The sequence below is a fragment of the Triturus cristatus genome, chromosome 7, assembly GCF_964204655.1.
Source record: "Triturus cristatus chromosome 7, aTriCri1.1, whole genome shotgun sequence".
Lineage (NCBI taxonomy): Eukaryota > Metazoa > Chordata > Amphibia > Caudata > Salamandridae > Triturus > Triturus cristatus.
In genome coordinates this window covers 637,920,343-637,943,109 of record NC_140590.1, presented here as the reverse complement: position 1 = coordinate 637,943,109, position 22,767 = coordinate 637,920,343, and the positions used below count along the sequence as shown (strand labels likewise).

Here is a 22,767-nt window from a genome sequence, read left to right as displayed (position 1 = left end):
TACCACATACTCCGATATGTAAGCCCGGTGAGGTCCTCGAGTGTCTTATGAATGTGTTGCCAGTATGATTGCAATGTGGGAAAGCTCCAAAATATGTGTTGGAAGTCGTCCGCCTGCGACTGGCATCTGGGGCATTAGAACTGGGTGTCGGGGTAAAAGCGTTGCAGACGTGCGGTGTCAAGTACGCTCTATGTAGGATATAGAACTGTATATTTTTGAATCGCGCATTTCGAGACACCTTCTTAGGGTATTCAAGGACCCTTTCCCATTCTTTCTTGTGTAGAGAGTGGCCAAATTCTTCTTCCCAGGTGGCCCGTAGGGTCTCTAGTGGTTTGCTCCAGAGTTCCCTGATGGCTTTATAGATCCAGGTGACCAAGTGTCGTCCCACTCCCATGTGCAAGATTGTGTGGACGCCCGGGTGCATGGCTGGTTCACCTGTCGAGATGTCATGGTACTGGCGATAGTTTGCGAGGAGTTGACGGAGTAGGAACTGACCGGCAGGGAGATCATGGTCCTCTATCAGTCGCCGGAAGGGTCTGAGCTGGCCTTCTTCAAATAGCGACTCCACCTCAGTGATACCGCAGTCTGTCCATGTATGTAGCGTGTTAGGTGTATAGTAGTGTTCACGTTTGGGCCATCCGACCAGCGGAACAAGGGGGGGGAATATGGAGGCCTACCTGACGATATACGGTGTATCCTTTGCATGCATTTGCGTGCCACTGTTACCTGTACGGGATATGTACGTTTTGGTTTGGTGCCCGGTAGGAGTAGTCGCCGGAGTTCAGGAATGGGCACGGGACCATTCGTGGTGTGTGTCTCCCCTATGTGTCTGCTTCCCGCCCAGTAGGAAAGCAACTGCAGTTGTGCAGCTAGGAAATAGGATTCGAAGGATGGGGAGGCTAGTCCTTGTGTTGTGGGTAGTTGTAATTTAGCTAGTGCTATCCTGTGTCTGCTTTTCCCCCATATCAGCGAGCCGAGGAGTGTGGTCTTGAAAAAAGGATCTGGACGGGATTATTGGCAAGTTCGTGAAGTAGTATAGTAGTCGCGGAACCATTATCATTTTGGCGATGGCCAATCGGAGCTAACGGGAGGTTTTTCCAGAATCCTACCGAGGAGCTGATGCCCGCCAAAGCCCTACAGTGTTTACCATCGTAAATGTCGGCCGGGGTGTGATAGAGACGAACCCAGAGGTATCGGGAAGCCTCTGCGCTCCAAGCGATGGTCTAATCTCCTAGTCTGAAGACCCGGGGGGGAAGGTTCGGATGTAGCGGGTACACTGTGGACTTCTCCCAGTCTACACGTAACCCGGAGACTTCCGCAAACTCTACCAGTGTGGCCCAGATAGGTGTTAAGTCCTCGGTGATGTCCCTAATATTGAAAAATTCTCTTCTTAAACCAACTCTTTATCATTTTTAGATTGAGAATGGGACAAACCCTTTGCGAAGGACCTTTGTTTGCTGTTTTCATAAAATGTCAGTTCCTTTGTTAGAGGAAGGGACCTTTTCTACTGCTTCCCTATCCAGAAGGATGTTGACATTGGTTGAAGTTCATTAATATTGGGAAGACTTCTTCGGAACCTCAAACAAGAGCATCTGCATAATATTCAGTATCCACGCGTCTCTTGTGATACTTCTCGCCTCTTCTGGACAATTGCTGATGTCTCCCTACTGGAGTGGCAAATAGAGGAGGAGGAAAGAGAAGAGTTATTTTATGCAGGCGGCTTTCCTGCAGCCACACAAGCCTGATGCCCTCCAGTGTCTTTTAGAAACTTCCTAGGCTGATAGGGCTATTTCTGCTGTTGACACTGTTGCGGCCATTAACCCCTTCAGTGCCACGCCCTTTCCCCGCCCTGTGCCGGGTGTTACATTAGCGGGCGGGGTTCATGACGAGATAGTCTCGTCATGGGCACAGCGCAACCGTGCTCCATGACGAGACCATCTCGTCATGGCCACTGAAGAGGTTAAGCAATTTCAACCATCTGCTGTGAAAAGCAAAAGTTGTAATGCTTACAATGGTTTTACTCTGCTAATTTTTCTTGACCAACCTTAAGATTTTCCAATTCTGACATGTGTTGCACATCTCTGCCCTATGAAAGAGAAAATATCAATGAGCCCTGACTAAAGTATATTAAGAATTCAGGCTTTAATCCTAAGAGTCAGAAAATGAAGCATGAATTACATGTGACAATATCCATGTGCAGATAGAGGTGATGAATCTGCTGTAGTGTGGATTACATTGTTTGAGAGCATCTCAACATCTTCAAGGGCTTCTTTAAACTCATCCTCTAAAAGAAGTTGTCAGTATAATGCTGGCTTAATTAATGTAATTCCAGACGTCTCATCCGACCTGAAGGCCAAAAGCATAGGTCTGTTTACTTTTCTTCTTAGGAGGAACACTAGAAGCTGTGAAGTTGAATGGAGTGTTAAAAAAGTGACAATTATAGCAGTCTAAACTGTTGGAATTGATATAGTCAAATTGTTAACTCCTCTCACCAGGACTTAATTAAATGTAGTTATATCATCTACTGGAGAGCTGCTCAAAAGGCGTGAGTCCGATAAAGTGAGTTTTTTCTAATAGAAAACCAGGACAAGCAAAAACTCTCTCTACAAGGAACTGTTCAACAATCGTGAATATCCTTGATCTGGAATGCCATCTAGAAGATACTGACTGCATATCAGGAGTTCTGTAGAATCTTTTAGGTGCTGGAGACTTTTGACTATGTGGAGAGGCCAGTACAGATGATGTGGTTGAGGTAACGCTACTAGTTGGAGCGCAGGAGTGATGGGTGGTTGTGGAACTGCAGTAGTTGCTGTATCTGCTGTAGCAGGAATAGGAGTAGACTGCATTGGTGAATCATGGCACAAAGAAGATACTGTATCCAATGACCCAATCATAGGAGAAGTGTGTTTTACAGAAAAATAAGCTGTACAGTACTCACAAATGCAATGTTTTCAGGACCCTTTTGCAATACAGGTTATGCACCAACTATGCTGAAAGGTGCAAATATTCATTTGATTTAATAACTTCTGGTATCAAAAGTAGTTTAAATGTCGATTTCCTCAAATCCTCCTATGTCCAATGGCTTCTAGACAGCATACTTGCTCTTGACAGCGAGCATGTTTCAGTCCCTACAAGATCTTGACAGCACAGATATTGACCAGTAGAGTAAGTGTGCCTCTTGTCAAGACCTTTCTTTCAATCTCCCCCTTTGGGAGTGTTTTGAGGTGGTGCAGCAAGCCAAGGACCATTGTGTTACATACACAGTTTTAAATTTTACTAATGACTTAATTAGTTTGAGAAAAAAACCACAGAATCTTAATTCCATAATTCACTGAAGGTGCAAAATATCTTTCAAACCATACTCTTGTCACAGTCATTTGTAATATAATCAATGTTCTAGTTCTCATGTATTCACTTAAACAATTTACTCCCATAAGTATTTTATATTACAATTTAGAGGCAAAAAATGAACTGATCAATATTTCATCTCCCTAGCCTTGAGTTTGAGTTTTAAATTATTTTTAAAGCGCACGTACACCTGGCGGTTTCATGGCGCTACAGTATACTGAGTCCTTGAGAGGCAAAAGAAAGCCTTCCGAGATGGAATAGTTTAAAGGAGGTTTGTACCAACAACAATAAAATATGGTGCGGTTATTAATGATTTTAAAAGTCTAATCTATTTAAAAATACATTCATAATGTAGTTATTCTAGAACTCTGAATTAAAGTCTTGGATCTATATATTAGTTATCCTTTTAGGTTGAGTCTGGTACGCATATGCGCTGCCCTGCGAGCCATGCTGTATTGAGTTAGGGATTTGAAACTCTGCCTATATTTTTCATTGGCTTGTGTCACTGTCCTCTGTAAATCCCGGCTTCTGATTCGGTAATAGGTTTGTTAGTCCTTCCTTGGTACCGCCTTGTCTTCATTTGAAACATCCCATGGCGACTGGCTCTTACTTCTGTTGCTGCACAGTATGCCTTATATAGTCTGTAAGCACTATTTTCTTTAATGGGCTTTGCACTACTGCAAGCACGACGTGCTCTACTTGCATACAGCGCGCCATGCGCGCTTTAACTATTCTCTTGCGGCCCAGGACAATCGTGCTGCTGCTTTGCAATGCCATAGGTCTTGCATTTAGAGTTTGGAATTAAACTCTCGCAAATGCAAGACCTATTGCATTGCAAATATTTTTGAAGACTTGACTCCTTGCATCTGAACGTCCGGTTTTTAAAGGGTGGAGAATTTGTGGAATAGTACATTTATGGTATACGTTTACCGATTGACTAAGATTTGCTAATGATTACTTCTGTTTCCTCATGGTGAATGGGACGGGCAGTAATCGATCTGTTGCAAAAAAGGAAACAAGACTGACTGCAGCTGATTACCAATGAGAACTTTACAGGTAGGGCCGTTTGAGAAGCTGTCCGTCTAGAGTCGGCCAGCGTGAATGTGGGAGAGGGCTGCTTTCCTCCCTCCGGAGAGGTCAGCGGAGCGTTTCCATGGCTGAAAGGAAGCAGGGTGGACCATGGCTCTCTTACTCCCACACGGACTGCTCCGGGACTCTGCGTGAGCTTAGACTGACCCTGGACTGGGTGGGGTATGCTTGCAGCCTCCACGAGGATACACAGCAACAGAAGCTACAGCAGCGGTGAGAGCGCCAGGAGGCTAGAGGGCGATGGCATTAGGAGAGGTTCTTCATAAAAGAAGATGCAAAAACAGCACATTTGCTCCTAGTATCATAAATCGCCTCCTCCGCACTAACTGCAAATGACTAACTAACTAACCCACTAACTAACCCCGTGGTTCGAACTCAGACCTAGAGAGTCATGTGTGTACATCACCCTTTTGTCAGCACATTTCAGCGATCATAGTAGATGCAACAAGTTTGTTTTTGTAACAGCTTCTGCTTCACCTCCATCGTGTGGTGGGCACAACCTCCCCCAGAACCCACAGAAGTGGAAGCAGTTTGTATTGTACAGAGCTACCCAACAGCAGAGCATCGATCCCCTCACTGATGCTCCCCTCCCCAACCCCCCCCCCCCCCCCCAACGCCAGGGTCTGCATCTAGTCACAGTGCCCCCTCAAACACTTCGCTGTCCATGGCCAAAAACATAGCATGGAGCCTCCCTAGTACCTTCCAGAGAGGGGCTGCGTGGAGGGAAGGGGGACGTGCGCTGTGCGGCAGACCCAATTTCCTTCATGTTTTAATGCTTTAATCCTTGTTGAATGTGTATGAGCTATTCCTTTGCGTGGTTTGAGTTAACTTTGAGTCGTGGAAGTTACTTTTATTTTTGGTCGCCGCCATGAAGTTCTTTTCACTCATTAACCTCTTATCTGCTCCTTGAAACGCAGGTCGGGGCTTTCAGGCACCCTCTAGTTTGAAGCTCTGCTGCCACATCACTTGAAAGCCATGTGAGGACTTACCACACTGCCCGCATGTATAGAGACAGTTGATAACGTGTCATTTAGTTAGTGTCGGTTGTAACTTGGTAGCCCAACTGTTGAACAGAACCAGCAGGTGAAGATGGTAATAACTAGTCTGTTCGAGGCATGTGAGCTGTAGATCACATGCTTATGTATAGATCGCCATCTAGTGTTGGGTCCAGATGTTTGCACTTTATTTTAGTTCAAAGAAGTCTTTCTAGTCACAAGGTAGGTGACTCCTCCTTTCGGTGATAGCGCGCATGGCCATGGTCATGGCCATGGTCATCGACTCCATCTTTAGATTGTGTTTTTCCACCATCGGGTTCGGATGCGACTCGCTGCGCTCCGGTTCGATGTCAATCCTTCGGTTTCCCTCAGTGCGTATAACATTCAACCTAGTCGGTATTTTTTCTGATTGCATTATCCATTCTTCTCTAACTCTTTTCGATAAGGAGAGCTTGTGGTAGGCCGTTGGGCCTAGCCCCCAGTTTGACCCACAGTGGATGGAACAAACTCCTTTTAAATTCTGCCCTCAGTGCCACGCGAAATATCCGCGCACCGATTCACATGAGGTGTGCAACTTTTGTCTGTCACCGGAAAACACAGTGAACAGGACTGCGACGCGTGCAGAGCTTTCTGCTCCAAAGAATCTTTGCAGAGCCAACACACAGGCTCCATTCCTCTTCGGACCTGAATCGGATGAAGAGGCCGACAACCTTATTGGAGGAGAGGAGGAACAAGAACAGATCTGCCTCTCAGACGATGGCTCCAATGAGGCCGAAAACCTTATCAGAGCAGAGGAGGAGCAAGAGCAAGAACAGATCTCCCTCACCAGACGATGGCTCCGACCAGGATAAAGAAATCCCGCAGGGACAACCTACTGCAAGTACAGGCCCTGCCTCGCCCCGACTCCCAACTGAACCAAAAAAAAGGCGGCTCTGGACCAACCCACACCCGCGGTTGCCACCGAGGCCACGCTTCCGATACCCCGCCTCCTGACCAAAGACTACCAAAAAACCTTCCGGCTCCGAAAAGCCCCATTCCAAATCAGGCACAGAGCCTTTGGGATCAAAGACCAAGTCCGGCTCCGATCATCACCACTCTGCACCAAAACCATATCGGATCCGAAACCAGTCCCGAAACCATCAGAACCGAAAATTTCAGCGCCAAAACAGACTGATACACCAAAGTTACCTAAGAAGCATAGTTTTGGTGATCCGCTCGAAAAACTGGACCCAAAACAAAAAACTTTGGTCATACGTCCAAAAACAGGCCACATTACTACCAAAGTAACTTTAAAAAGAGGGACTACTACTAAAGAGGAATACCACATTCCATTAAAGAAGAGAACTGTTGGGACAAACCCTTCCTCTCCTCCTCTACCACCTTTACCTGAGTCTCTGTCTGTGCCAACTTCACCCGAGCACTCACCACCATATATACCCGATGATGGGGATGATACTAATGATGATAATCAGCCTGGACCTACAGATGAGTGGGATGACTATAACACTGACTCTCCCACAGACAATGAACCCGACCTATATCCTACCAGGCCCTCCCCACCAGATGACAGCGTAAGATATATTGAATTGCTAGGCAGGGCTCCCAATTACCATGGGGTCCAGTTGCATAAAGAATCCCTTGAAGACGATTTTCCCCTTTTAAAAATTAAACGGCACACAAAAAACCACACATATGTTGCCCATGCTTAAAGGAATGACCAGACATGTAGACAATATATTTAAGAATCCTGTCAGGGCACATATCCTTAACCCCGTGGTGGATAAGAAATACAAACCTGCACCATCCGATCCAGTATACACAAGAGGACAATTACCCTTAGACTCATAGTTGTTTCTAATGCACGCAAAAGGGCAAACTCCCAGACTACTGGAGACGCACCACCCCCAGATAAAGAGTCATAGCTCCTTGACGCTTCAGGGAAAAGAATAGCCTCCCAGGCAGCTAACTTCTGGCGCATATCTAACACACAAGAGCTGCTAACCAGATATGACCATGCGCATTGGGATAAAATGGAACAACTTCTACAATTCTTACCCCAAGAACATAAATCTAAAGCGCAAGACCTGGTACGCAAAGGACAACTAATTTCCAACAATCAAATTAGGTGCTCTCTAGATGAGGCTGATACATCTGCCAGTGCGGTGAACACTAGTGTTCTTTTAAGAAGGCACGCCTGGCTACGCATATCGTGGTTCAACCCGGAGGTTCAGACCTCAATATTGAACACACCATTCGATAAACACCTGCTTTGCCCGGTGAGAGATTCTTCACTTGGAAAAATGAAGAAAGATACCGAAGTGGCTAAATCAATCGGAGCCCTTCAGTCTCCACAAGGCCATGGTTCCTTTCGGCTCTCCCTTTATCGAGCAGGGTCCAAAACCACTTCCTCGGATAATACATCCACATATAAGGGCATTAACCAACCCTCAGGTTGCAAAACTTACTTCAGATGTACTTATAGAGGAAACAACAGCAAGGCATGAGGTAGAGGTTCCAACACACGTACCTCCCCTCCAATACTAAACAGTGACTTGCCCACAGTTCCCCCACAGACCACTTAACACCCGTGGGAGGAAGACTGTCACAATTTCTACCAAAGTGGCAGTCAATAACAGAAAGTGGGTTCTCCAAATGATCCATTCTGGTTACTGCCTGGAGTTAATCAACACTCCTCCAAACATTCCCTCAAAGTAATACAAACTTTCACCGGATCACCTACACTCTCAAACAAAAGGTACAATCCCTGCTTCTAAAACAAGCTATAGAGCCCATACTACCACAACATCATGGGTCGGACGTCTACTCGTTTTACTTCCCAATTCCCAAAAAGGACAGTTCTCTCAGACCAGTATTAGATCTCAGAGAACTAAATCTTTACATACATTTCCACATGGTAAAACTTAAACAGGTTCTACCCCTTTTCAAAAGGGCGACTTCTACTCTAGGCTTAAACGACGCCTTCTTTCATATTCCAATCCATCCGGCTCACCGCAAATTTCTCAGGTTAGTGGTAGCAGGTCAACACTACCAATTCAAGGTACTCCCATTCGGAGTCACCACTGCCCCCAGAGTCTTCACAAAGTGTCCGGCGGGGGTAGCTGCGCATCTAAGAAGACAAAGCATACATGTCTTACCCTATTAGGATGACTGGCTCATCAAAGCCAGCACGTACTAACAATGCCGCAACCATACTTCCGTAACAATTCAGTTACTTCAACAACTAGGTTTTACAGTCAATGGGTTAAAATCACATCTTCAGCCAAACAAAATTCAGAACTACCTAGGAGCCACTCTGAATACTCAAAGGGCTCTAGTGTTTCCCAACGTAGCCAGAATTCAAAACATTCACTAATTCACAAATTTAAACCCACTCAATCACTTCCAGCTTGAGTGTTTATGCAGCTGTTGGGAATGATGGTATCTTGCATCATGATCGTTCCCCATGCCAGACTGCACATGCGTCCACTTCAAAAATGCTTAGCCAGCCAGTGGAACCAGTCACACGGTCTAGTAACCGATCTAGTGTTGGTAAGCGCACGTACTCATCGCTCTCTGCAGTGGTGGAAAAAAAAATCTGTCAAAAGGACGCCGTTCATAGACCCTGTTCCACAGACAGTAGTAACAGTGGACGCGTCCCTAACAGGATGGGGAGCTCATCTTCAGCTACACACTGTGGCGCCACCAACAAAAGTTGCTCCACATCAATCATTTAGAGCGGATGGCGATCTTTCTAGCTCTCAAAGTCTTTCAAGATCACCTCTCTGGCAAAGCAGTCTTGAATCGAACCGACAACATGACAGCTATGTATTACATACAGAAACAAGGGGGGAGGGAGGGGACCACTCTGTCCAACTGTCCCACTTAGCCCAAGACATTTGGACGTGGGCTATTCACCACAGTATCTATCTCCTAGCGGAACACCTCCCAGGAGTTAACAACCAGATTGCGGACCTCCTCAGCTGACAAAGGTATCGAATACAAAAATGGGAACTTCACCCTCAAGTTCTCCACCCATACGTCCAAGCTTGGGAAGTCCCTTACATAGATTAGTTCGCAAAATGCCGAAGCTTCGCCTCCAGGTATCCACACCCGTTGTCCAAAGGCAATGCTCTATGGATAAACTGATCAGGGATATTTGCTTAAGCTTTTCCGCCTCTCCCACTCATTCCATCAGTGGTTCGGAAACTCAGACAAACATCCCTCACACTAATACTGGTACCTCCAACATGGGCACGTCAACCCTTGTTCACTACTCTGTGGGAACTCTCTTTGGTACCACATCAAAAATTAAACTTTACTCCCAGTCTCCTCACACAGAGCCATGGAGAAATCAAACACCCTGATCCCAAACAATTGAACCTCGCGATCTGGCTCCTGAAGTCAGAGTTTGGTTATCTGAACCTTCCACCAGACTGTATGAACATTATTAAGGAGGCTAGAAAGCCTACCATAAGAGCTTGCTACGCAGCAAAATGGAAGTGATTTGTTATCGATTGCAATAACAAAACCATCAACCCTCTGGATGCTTCCATACAAAACGTTACTTGCTATCTCTTACATTTACAGCAGTCATCATTGGCCTATTCATCCATCAGACTGCATCTCGCTACAATTGCAGCCTATCTTCAAAATAGGCCACATTTATCGCTATTTAGAGTGCCTGTAATCAAAGCATTTATGGAAGGACTAAAGGGAGCTATACCACCAAGACTTCCACTTGCCCCAGTGTGGAATCTTAACATAGTTCTCACAAGGCTGATGGGCCCACCATTTGAACCCATACACAAATGTGAGCTACAGTTCCTTACTTGGAAAACAGCTTTCCTCATTGCAATCACTTCATTAAGAAGAGTGGGTGAACTTCAGGCACTAACCATAGAAGAACCTTTCTTCCAGCTACACAAAGATAAAGTGGTTCTTCGTACCAACCCCAAATTCCTTCCTAAGGTAGTATCCGCATTTCACATTAATCAGTCGGTTGAATTACCTGTTTTCTTCCCTCAACCCGACTCTGCTGCAGAAAAGAGCTCTACATACCTTAGATGTTAGAAGAGCACTCATGTATTACACTGAAAGAACAAAATCTTTTAGATGGAGGGAGGACCACCGGGGAGTCGGGAGACTAGTCCGGCACCCTTCCTACCGCACAGTTATAGCCGAGCGCCGCTGAGAAGCCCCCTTCGGGGAGGACTTTCTCCTATAATCGTACTAGGCCCAGTAACACCACCACACAGGACTCAATATCAGTTGCTTGATTTCGTTCTTTATCAGAAGTAGCACGTTTCAATATTTACAGTGGGATCGAGGGATCCAGTAAGAGTCTCAATGTCTGTTAGAGGGATAGGGTAGCGGGACAGTCTTGGTACCAACCAGGTACGGGAGGCTCTGCGCCAGACCTTGGGTGCTGGCCACGGGGTGGCTCTGACGTGGGGAGCTGCGACGGCGTCTGCAAGGCTCGGGTGGTAGTTCCGCTTGGGTCGAGCCGCGACACAGTCAGCAGGGCTCCGGTGGTAGGTCCGCTTCGGTCGAGCCGCGACGAGGTCAGCTGGGCTCTGATAATGAGGTTCGACAAGGTCAGGCCGCGACAGCATCAGCAGGGCCCCAAAGGTTCGTGAAGGTCTTCAAGCACGGGGGAGCCGCGACGTCGTCAGCAGGGCTCAGAGTGTGGGTTCAGGATGAGTCTTCTTCCGTAGGGTCAGCCGCGATCCGATCAGCAGGGCTCTTGACTCCGGGATACAACTACTGTCCAGTTGTTGGGTTGCCCCAGATATAGGACTGGAGCCCTTTGATGTCCGGACCCTTGCGCCCGGAGGGGGCGGAGATGCCGGTTGGGGAGCGGCCAGACGCCCAGCAGGAGAGGCGCCAGGCCCCAGAGAGCTGTGAGGTGATCGCACCTAGGTGTGGAAAGACGGTTGGGGGTCCCATCGATACTGCCCTCTGCCGGGAGTGGGAAGGGTTCACGTGGTATCCCCCAGGCCAGGGGTTGGCGCCTCGATGTCGGGCCTCGCTGGGACAGAGGCCGGGTGAAGCAGGGTCACGCAGGTGGTCACGTGGAGTGACGTAGAACCCGAAATGGAGGAGCCCCGAGGTGCATGGGACCTCGTGCCGCTTAGCGAGGGGGAACAGGACCACGCCACGAGGCCGGCTCCCACATGCGTCCCCTCCAGCTGAAGGCAGGGAGAGTCACCCATCTCCTTGGGGGTTCTCCTCGCCGAGGCGGAAGAATCGGGACAGGCCGTCAGCATTGGCGTGGTCGTTGCCGGGCCGATGTTCCACAGTGAAGTCCATCCCTTGCAGCGAGATGGACCAACGCAACAGCTTGGGGTTCTCGCCCCGCATTTGCATGAGCCACCGCAAGGGCCGGTGGTCAGTTTGGACCCTGAAGTGGGTGCCGAAAAGGTAGGGCCGGAGCTTCTTGAGGGCCCATACCACGGCGAAGGCCTCCCGCTCGATGGTGCTCCACACCTCTGTTCTCGCGGCAGCAGTCGGCGGCTGATGAAGGCCACAGGCCGGTCGAGGCCCTTGGCGTCCATCTGGGAGAGGACTGCCCCTACCCCGTACTCCGAGGCATCGGTCTGGACTACAAATTCCTTGCTGTAGTCAGGGGCCTGTAGCACAGGGGCAGCGCACATGGCCACCTTGAGGGTCTCAAAAGTGGTCTGACAGCGGGGCATCCAGTGCACCGCCTTGGGCTGTTTCTTGGAAGTGAGCTCCGTAAGGGGCCCTACAATGCTGCCATAATCCTTGATGAATCATCGGTAGTAGCCTGTGAGGCCTAGGAAGGCCCGGACAGCGGTCTGGGTTGCGGGGGGCTCCCACGCCTGGATGGCGTCGACCTTTAACTGGAGGGGCGCCACCTGGCAACTCCCCACCTGGTGGCCCAGATAGGTCACCGATCCTTGACCTATCTGGCATTTACTGGCCTTAATAGTGAGCCCGGCCCTTTGGAGAGCGGCCAGGACTTCTCTGGAGGTGTCCTAGGTGCGCAGCCCAGTGATCGCTGAAGACCGCAATGTCATCGAGGTAGGCCGCGCTGAAGGCTTCTAGTCCGGCCAGGACCTTGTTCACTAGCCTCTGAAAGGTCGCTGGGGCGTTCTTCATCCCGAAGGGCATTACCCGAAAGTGGTAGTGCCCATCAGGGGTGGAAAAGGCGGATCGTTCCTGGGCGTCGGGAGTGAGCTTGATCTGCCAGTACCCTGCGGTGAGATCGAAGGTGCTCAGGTAGCGGGCGGCCCCCAAGCGATCGATCAGCTCGTCGGCTCGTGGCAAGGGGTGGGCATCGGTCTTCGTGACTGCGTTCAGGCCCCGGTAGTCGGCACAAAATCTGAGTTCTGGGGCAGTGCCGGGGGCGGCGGCCTTCGGCACCAAGACTACCGGGCTGGCCCACGGGCTGTCGGAAGGCTCGATGACTCCGAGAGCGAGCATCTTGGCGACCTCGGTCTGTATGCAGGCTCGGACTCGGTCAGGTACTCTGTAGGCGCGGTGTCGCACAGGGGGGCTATCCCCAGTGTCCACGTCGTGGACGCACCAGGGGGTCACCCCGGGCGTGAGGGAGAAGAGGGCAGCGAAGGGTTGCAGCAGCTTCCGGCAGTCATGGCGCTGTTCTGGTGTCAGGGTGGCGGAGAGGTGGACACCCTCCAAGGAGCCGCCTTGGCCTGAGGACCCCAGGAGGTCTGGTAGGGGCTCGGAGTCACTTTCGCCCCCATCGTCGGTAGCCAGCAGCAGGCTCAGTTCGGGCAAATTGGGGCTTGAGCCGGTTGGCGTGCAGGACCCGGAGGGGGTTCCTCGGGGACTCCATGTCGACCAGGTACGTGACGGGGCTCTTCTTCTCAACTACCTTGAAGGGCCCGGTCCACTTGTCCTGCAGGGCGCAGAGGTCCACGGGTGACATGACCCAGACTTGCTGGCCCGGCTCGAACTCGATGGTTGAGGCATTTTCGTCGTACCAGCATTTCATGTCTTCTTGGCTGGCTTCGAGGTTGGCTTCTACCAGGGCCCGGAACTTCCGAGTTTGGTTCCGCAGGGTCAGAAGGTACCGGTAGACGTCGGGAGGGGCACCTTGGACTTGCGCCTCCCAGCTCTCTTTGACCAGGCTGAGGGGCCCTCGGACGGGGTGCCCATACAACAGTTCGAAGGGGCTGAAGCCCAGGGATTTCTGTGGTACCTCCCGATAGGCGAACAGGAGGCAGGGCAGCAGGACATCCCATCTCCTCCTCAGGGGCTCTTCCAGGCCCTCGATCATCCCCTTCAGGGTCCTGTTGAACCGCTCGACCAGTCCGTTCCCCTGGGGGTGGTAAGGGGTGGTGAATTTATAGGTGACCCCACATAGTTGCCAGAGGGATGTCATGTACTTTGAAATAAAGTTTGTACCCCTGTCGCTCACTACTTCTCGGGGGAACCCCACCCTGGAGAAGATGCCCATCAGGGCCCGGCCCACCACTGGAGCTGTCACCGTGCGGAGTGGGATGGCCTCGGGGTATCGGGTGGCGTGGTCGACTAGTACCAGGATGAAGCGGTGTCCCAGGGCGGTTCGGGGGTCGAGGGGCCCCACGATGTCAATCCCCACTCGTTCGAACGGGGTGTTGACGGTTGGGAATGGTTGCAGGGGGGCTTTCACTCGACCCCCAGTCTTCCCGCTAGCTTGGCAGGTCGGGCAGGACCGGCAGTGATGGTCCACGTCTCTTCTCATTCGGGGCCAATAGAAATGGGTCACTAGGCGGCTGTAGGTCTTGTCCCGCCCGAGGTGTCCGGCGAGGGGCACGTCATGTGCCAGGTTCAGGAGGAACTCTCGAAATCGGAGGGGGACCACCAACACCCGGCCGGTCCCCAGTTCGGCGACTTTCTGCTCACTGTACAATAAGTCATTGTCCCAATAGACCCAGTGGGTTCCCGTGGGGTCCCCTCCAGCCTGGGCGGCCGCTTGCTGTCGGGCCCCCTCGAGGGACGGGCAGGCCTTCTGCTCTTGCTGGAATTGTTCGCGGGTGGGGCCCCCCGTCGTGGCGCCACTGGGCCAGCTCGGGAATCTCGCCGAGGGAGGCGGCCTCGTCGGGAGAAGGTTCGGCCGGCCCGGCCTCCTCGGCAGGTTCCTCCGTGCCGGAGGAGGGTGATAGTTCGGGGCCCGTCAGCTTGTCGGGGGCCGTGGCAGCGGCTGGTTGGGCGGTCATGGACCGGGTGGTGGCGCAGGCCCACTCGGGCAGTCCTAGCATCCCCAGATGCTCTCGGCGTTCCACCTGGGCCCAGGGGGAGCTCTCCAGGTCATTCCCCAGGAGGCAGTCTACTGGGGCGTCGTCGCGGACAGTTACTTTTAGGGTGCCGGACACTCCTCCCCACTCGAAGGGGATCCTGGCCATCCGGCACATGCTCTCGGTGTTGTCCGCGGTCCGGACAGGGCATAGGACATGCGGCAGGATTTGTTCGGGGGTCACTAGGTGGCAGCGGACGGCGGTCACACTGGCCCCAGTGTCCCGGAGGGCCTCGGCCCGTCGTCCGTTTATGGTGACCCATTGTTGGTACTTCTGGGTGTTGATTGGGATGGCAGCTCGGGGCACCATTTCTCGGGAGCCCAGGCATACAAGCGACATGGCAGCTGGTTCCCACTCGGGGGACCCGTCGTCGTGGTTCTCCTCCTTGTCTTCTCCTTCCCCCAGGGCGGCGGCGGCGGCGGCGGCTATCTGCCGGGGAGGGGGCCCAGCGTGCCCGTTCCGTCGGTTCGCGGGGCAGGCCGGGTCGCTCGCATAGTGGCCGGTCTGCTGGCAGCCGAAGCAGGTCACGGTTGGTCGTGGTCCAGGCCGTGCGATAGGGGCCCCCCTTCGGCCCAGGGTCGGGGACGTGTGGTTGGTGGCTTGGCCTCGTGGCGGGCTTCTGGGCAGCCCGGCCGGGAATTCTCGACTGCGGTGGGACCCCCTCCTCTGCCTCGCTGGCGGGGGGGTCCCGTGGTACTCCGTTGGTAGTCCCCCACTGGGTTCCGGGGGACCCGGGTGTTGACCCATCGGTCTGCTTCGGCGGCGAGCTTCCGGGGCTCGGTCAGTTTACTGTCCAGGAGGTGTTGCCTTAGTTCAACAAAGCAGTTTTTGGCAAGGTGCTCCCAGACAATGAGGTCGAACAGTTCATTGTATGAGGTGACCTTGCTTCCTTTTATCCATCCTTCTTGTGCTCGGCTGAAGAAGTCCACGTATTCGACCCACGTGGTACCGGGGAGCTTCTTGCAGTCCCGGAAGCGCTGCCGGTACATCTCGGCTGATAGCCCGTAGCGTGTGAGTAGGGCTTCTTTCATGTGGTCGTATGAAGTCATCACCGCGTCGGGGAGTTGCAGCAGGGTATCCCGGCCCTCGCTGAGGAACCTTCCCCATAGGCCGGCACCCCAATCCTTCCGGGGTACCCGATGGGAGGTCATGGCTACTTCGTATGCTCGGAACCATTGCTGGATGTCGTCATTTTTATAGTACTCCTTGACGACATCCTTGGGGATGTGAACCTTTGGCTCGGTCAGTGGCAGAGCGTCCCGGGCTCCGGGGGTGCTGGTCTCCCCCGTTTTAGATTTTAGTTCAAGTTCCTCGAGGCTCCTCTCGTGCTCGAGGGTTAGCCGTCTCTCCTCTAGTTCCCGATGACGCTTCTTTTCCTCGATTTCCTCTTGCAGCCGTAGTTGTTCCAAGGCTATTTTCTTCTCCGCCAGTAGGAGCTCACCGTCCAGCCGGAGTCGGGCGAGGTCCATTTCGTGTGTCCGGACCCTCTCCCGTTCTCGCATTTCTTCATGGGAAAGGCTGGTTTCTGGGACGGTTCGCCCCCCGTCTGTCGGGGTTGGGGTCGGCAGGTTTCCGTCCCGGGCCGAGGTCCCTTCGGCTCGGGGCGGAGTGGTCTCGGGTTCTGTCCAGGCTTTCAGGGTTTTCTGCATTTCTGTGGTTGGGATCCCTTTGTCCTTGCAGAATTGTTTCAGTTCTTTATGGGTGTATTCTTCCAACCTTTCCGGCTGGAAGGTTGCGGCCACGGTTGCCTCTTGGCCTTCCATGGTTCCCTTTTCTTTTGCCGTCTGGTTAGGAAGTGGGTGCGTTACTCGCCTGTACGATTGCGTCTGGCTCGGATCCCGTCGCTGGCCACCAAATGTTGGAGGGAGGACCACCGGGGAGTCGGGGAGACTAGTCCGGCACCCTTCCTACCGCACAGTTATAGCCGAGCGCCGCTGAGAAGCCCCCTTCGGGGAGGACTTTCTCCTATAATCGTACTAGGCCCAGTAACACCACCACACAGGACTCAATATCAGTTGCTTGATTTCGTTCTTTATCAGAAGTAGCACGTTTCAATATTTACAGTGGGATCGAGGGATCCAGTAAGAGTCTCAATGTCTGTTAGAGGGATAGGGTAGCGGGACAGTCTTGGTACCAACCAGGTACAGGAGGCTCTGCGCCAGACCTTGGGTAATGGCCACGGGGTGGCTCGGACGTGGGGAGCAGCGACGGCGTCTGCAAGGCTCGGGTGGTAGTTCCGCTTGGGTCGAGCCGCGACACAGTCAGCAGGGCTCCGGTGGTAGGTCCGCTTCGGTCGAGCCGCGACGAGGTCAGCTGGGCTCTGATAATGAGGTTCGACAAGGTCAGGCCGCGACAGCGTCAGCAGGGCCCCAAAGGTTCGTGAAGGTCTTCAAGCACGGGGGAGCCGCGACGTCGTCAGCAGGGCTCAGAGTGTGGGTTCAGGATGAGTCTTCTTCCGTAGGGTCAGCCGCGATCCGATCAGCAGGGCTCTTGACTCCGGGATACAACTACTGTCCTGTTGAGTTGCCCCAGATATAGGATTGGAGCCCTTTGATGTCCGGACCCTTGCGCCCGGAGGGGGCGGAGAGGCCGGTTGGGGGGCGGCCAGACGCCCAGCAGGAGAGGCGCCAGGCCCCAGAGAGCTGTGAGGTGATCGCACCTAGGTGTGGAAAGACGGTTGGGGGTCCCATCGATACCGCCCTCTGCCGGGAGTGGGAAGGGTTCACGTGGTATCCCCCGGGCCAGGGGTTGGCGCCTCGATGTCGGGCCTCGCTGGGACAGAGGCCGGGTGAAGCAGGGTCACGCAGGTGGTCACATGGAGTGACGTAGAATCCAAAATGGAGGAGCCCCGAGGTGCATGGGACCTCGTGCGGCTTAGCGAGGGGGAACAGGACCACGCCACGAGGCCGGCTCCCACACTTTTCGTAAGACCAAACAACTGTTTGTTGCTTTTGCACGCACCACCTCACAAGTGCAATCCTATATCCAAATCAGGTATTGCTAGGTGGATTGTTAAATGTAATCAGATTTGCTACGCAAAAGCCAAAAGGACTCCAACGGTATCTCCTAGAGCACATTCCACTCGTAAATTAGGAGCTACTATGGCCTTCTTAGGAAACATCCCCATCACTGACATCTGCAAAACTGCAAAATGGTCCACACCACACACATTCCCCAAACATTATTGTGTGGATGTGTTAGCTAGACAACAAACTAATGTGGGACAGGCAGTACTTAAAACGCTATTTCAGACAACTCCATCAGTTAAAGGATAGCCACCGCTTAGGGGAGATTGCTGTATAGTCTATGCACAAGCATGTGATCTACAGCTCACATGCCTCGAACGGAAAATGCTACTTACACAGTATGCATATGTTCTTGGCATGTAGAGCTGTAGAATCTCATGCGCCCACCTGCCTCCCCGGGTACCTGTAACTGCTGTAGTTCTCTTCTTACTATTCAAACATACACATGGTCATCTCTATTCTTTACTATTACTCCATTCTCTCACCCTCTGCGGGAAAACAATCTTAAGATGGAGTCGACGACCATGCGCTCTATCACCGAAAGGAGGAGTCACTTGTCTTGTGACTAGAAACACTTCTTTGAAGAAAAACAAAGTGCAAACATCTGGACCCAACACTAGATGGCGATCTATGCATAAGCATGAGATTCTACAACTCTACATGCTAAGAACAGATGCATACGATGCAAGTAGCATTTTCCTTTTCTCCAGTACTTCATACCTCACGTCTGTGTTTCGACTCACTGTAACTAACCAAGTTTCTCCCTCAAATTAACCCTCAAAAACCCCGAGTCATCATTTTACTAAATATACTAAAGATTTCAGGAAGGATGCGGTAGGTTCTAGTCCTCTAAAAATATGGGCTTGCCTAAAAAGCATAGACAAAGCATAATATGGTCACAGCAAGCAATGTGTCCAGAAGTGACTTCATACGCATCACATGATTGAAAATCCTCTATTTTGCAGCCAAAAGTCTGGGCACAATCTTCACAAGTTAAAAGAACATTAGTGTGTATGTGCACAAAACACAAGCCTAGCCTAGTTAAAAGAACACTATATATTTGAAAATATTCTAATGTCAAATAAAACAATAAATGGATGTAGATTTAAATACACATTAAGCAAAGCAGACAAAAAGTAGGCTGATTTCCTACAGACTGGAACTAATTTGGTTGATATTAGTTTTGATTTCTATACGATTTATGGAGCCCCCCCATGCTAGACCATGAGCGCTGTGACCACTATAAAAATAATTCTTATCGCAAGAAGTTCTGCCTGGGCAACAGGGCTGTTATAGTACAGCAGTTTATTTACAAATGTTACATAACCTATGTTGTCTGTTCCTCGTTTCAATTCCTGAGGTCGGGGTATATTTTGAGATTAGGTACCGGTCATTAATATACTGGTGTTGAATGTTGTAACTTGTGGGACTTCCACATAGACGAGTTCAAACTGCCAGTTGTACAAAAATAACACTTCAAGTACTTCTTAGTGCAGTGCTAGAATGTGTCCATTCGTGTCAAAGCTTACACGTTAAAAGAACAGTAGATTTGTAGCAGCCAGGATAATGTGTTGCATGGCTAAATACTTATAAGGTCCCAAAGTCGAGACCTATTGGCTATGACAATGCTTGTTTATATAGAGGTCCTCCCATGAATATATAAAAAATAAAAAACTCTCCCTCCCCCACTCCCTCCCACTCCCTCCCACTGCCCCTACCTCCCTCTACCTCCCTCTACCTCCCTCTACCTCCCTCCCTCATCCCTTGATACAAAGCTAGTAACAGGTGCACTCTCGGATAGGTATCAGCAAAGTGCTTTATTTTAGGCGAGTCTCAAAACCACTGACAACGAGTTTCGGCACGGCGCCTTTTTCAATGTCAGTTTCCATCATAAATAGTTACCATTTAAAAACAAAAATACGTGACGTACATTAACTTCGTCAATTCATCAAAAGCAAAGACAGCCCATGTATTCTTGGTAAATACAATGGCGCCCATCTTGGAACATGTTAGTAAGTATATTGATAATTACAATGCATTATATAAGAAAGCGGCAGGCTCAAAGTGTTGGAGCCATGAAGAGAGGAAAAAATAAGGGGAAACCGTAAGAAAATTTATAGATTATAATAATCCTGGTATCAATTCATAAATGTAATCACCTTTAATTATATCGAATCGGTAACACAAGTTTCTAATATTCCTTACTCTCCTTCTCAATGAAGCCCTGAATGGGCAAACTCACTAATGGAGCCCCACAAGATGTAAAATCAGTAACGCATTACTATACCTAAATATATAAATAATTTATATTGGAAATATAGGTTGAGGGATGCGAAGTTTATGATGTAGGAGATACCCATCACATAAAGGCAATATGGCATTAACCCAAGTGAACCCACAATTCTTATTCATTATTCAGACAATTTGGGACCTTAGTCTGCAAATGAATTACGTGTTTAGATTCCAAAATACGCAATTTCTTAACTCTGTCCCCTCCTCTGATCTTTTGCACCTTGTCTACAGAGAAGAATTTCAACAGATCACGGTTGCTGTTGTGTTTTGTTTCAAAATGGCGAGCCAACGGATAACTTTGGTCTTTCTTTGTAATTGCCCGCTTTTGTTCTAAATTAGTGGGACGAATGATACCTCTCACATAGCGTTTGGGACAGGGACACTCTAAACAGTATACAGTGTACTCAGAATTACAGTTTAACAGCTTGCTTATTCTCCTAAATTTGTTAGGGCTCTGTTCTGCAGTCTCATATCTGCTTACTTTATTACTTTATTTACAGACTTTGCATTTCAAGCAGGGGAAGAAACCGGTGATCATATCCTTCTTGACATTAGTAGACCAGTAATGACTATGTATCAAGTGATCTTTTATCGATGAACTAGGTCTATAAATGATCTGAGGATGAATATTAATGACTACCCAAAAATCTGTACCACTCGAATTTAGTGATCATCCTAATGGTTCCTTCTTTATGGGTATTAGATCTAATAGGAGTCTTACTTGCTAATAGTTCAGATCGCCTCACCGTTTCTATCTTCTTTACTGCTTCATTTAGGATACTGGCGTTATATCTCCTTTTCCTAAATCTCTCTAAAACACCTACTTTAGCTGTCTGATATTCGCCCTCATTGGTACAGTTCCGTTTGATAAGTAGGAGTTTGCCATACGGAATGTTTCTAATTAGACTTCTAGGGTGATGACTACCTGAGTGTAGTATAGAATTACCAGCCGTCTGTTTTCTATACGATCTGGTTAATAATTTGTTTTCTTCTACATACACTTCCAGGTCCAAATAGAAAAAACTCTCCTATTGCTAATATTCTCAGAAAAACTAGATTTAGATCATTTTGGGTAAGAGGCTGTATGTTTCAGCAGCTAGACGGGTTCCTTTCCAGATGATAAAACAGATCGTCTATGTATCGGGCACACAGGGCCACGTTATCAACCCAATGTTCTGGTCCTTCTGCCCAGGCCACATGCTTCTCTCACCAGCCTACAAACAAGTTTGTATAGCTGGGGGCAAAGCCCAGGCCCATTGTAATCCCCCGTTGTTGGCAATACAATTGCCTGGAGAACATAAAAATATTATTCTCCAGGCAAAATCATATCATAGATAGCATGGTATTGTGTTCTTGGTAGTTCAACGCTCTCTTATTCAGCAACCATGTTACTGCATCTATGCCTATTTTATCATCTATACAAGTGTAAAGGCTAGTTATGTCCAAAGATATTAACAGCATATCATCCTCCCATTCAATGCCCTCAATTAGCCTAAAACAATCCTGAATGTCCTTAACATAGGAGCTTAAGTCCTTCACCCAAGGTGACAGAAAAGAGTCAATGTAAACAGACGTTTTTTCAAATAGACTGTTTAACAATGCCACTATAGGTCTTCCCGGAGGATTCAACAGATCTCTATGTACTTTAGGCAAGTGATAGAAAGTAGGAAGGACTGGATATTCACAGTGTAGAAATACATATTCATCTTGATCCAACATGCCTTGATAGCTCCAGCCCTTTAAATGATTATGAAAAGCTCTTACACAATTGACATTCAGTTGTCTGAAAGGGCAAATAGCACTATTGATCTCTCAATGGCTTTATGGCTTCATTATAATATTGATCCTTCTTGAACAGGATGAGGTTACCCCCTTTACCGGATGGTTTGATCACCAAAGAATCATCATTCTTCAAAGTTAGTATCACTTTCCATTGTCTCACTGGAATATTGTAATGCCTTGGACATCTGTGTTTGGTTTTTAAGGTTTTAAAATCTACCGCTGGGGACTGCACCCGGGGACAGGTGGCACGGCAGAGGGAGACCAAACACTCGGATATATATAATACAAGAGGCGCCCTAGATCTGAAAAGGAGAACTAATATAAAGGTTTAAGAGAAAGCACCATCACCATGATGAACCTGAGCAGTCTCTTGACCCATCTGCTGGTGAGACTATGATTAAAATCCCCTGAAGGAGATAAATCTTTTATCAATAAGATACCTATAACAGTAAGACAGGACTAAAACAGGATAGCAGTTCATGTATGAAAAGGCATGGCAAATGGAGAAGGCAAAAGGAGTTGACAAACTCAATGTAATATACTTTTCCAAGTCTGTAGGACAATGAAATAAATCATACTTTCATCAGTTAACCAGTCATTTTGCATGGTTTGTAACAGAAAAATTGCATTAATTGGCCTCTAAAGGTCACAGATATTTGAGGAACCAGGCCAGAAGAAAGATTTTAGTGTTATTCTAACTCCAATTCACAATCAGGACACAGTAGACCATTTGTGATATAAAGTTCAATTCTATGGTCTCATGCTATGGTAAGTTTTGAAAATGCTCTTTACTTTCTTACCTTCCCTTCAGTAATGGTGCGCAAAGTATCGATCAGTCGCAGTTTGATCGGCAGGTCTGTGATTTCTTCAATGTACGTACAGCATTGCTGAACCATTTTTGTAACCGCCTGCCACAACACAAAGAGAATCAATTAAGTAATCCAATAACAATAGAACTATTGCATGTTGAAA

At 49.3% G+C, this 22,767-nt stretch overlaps 1 protein-coding gene across 1 annotated transcript in view; it reads right to left on the bottom strand.

Annotated features, from left to right (window-relative positions):
* PSMD12 (proteasome 26S subunit, non-ATPase 12) overlaps positions 1-22,767 on the bottom strand; it is a 181,876-nt gene that overhangs the window by 86,504 nt on the left and 72,605 nt on the right. The window contains exon 4 of the mRNA XM_085617265.1: positions 22,596-22,703. Coding sequence (XP_085473391.1) covers positions 22,596-22,703 — 108 coding nt within the window. The remainder of the gene's footprint in view (positions 1-22,595; positions 22,704-22,767) is intronic.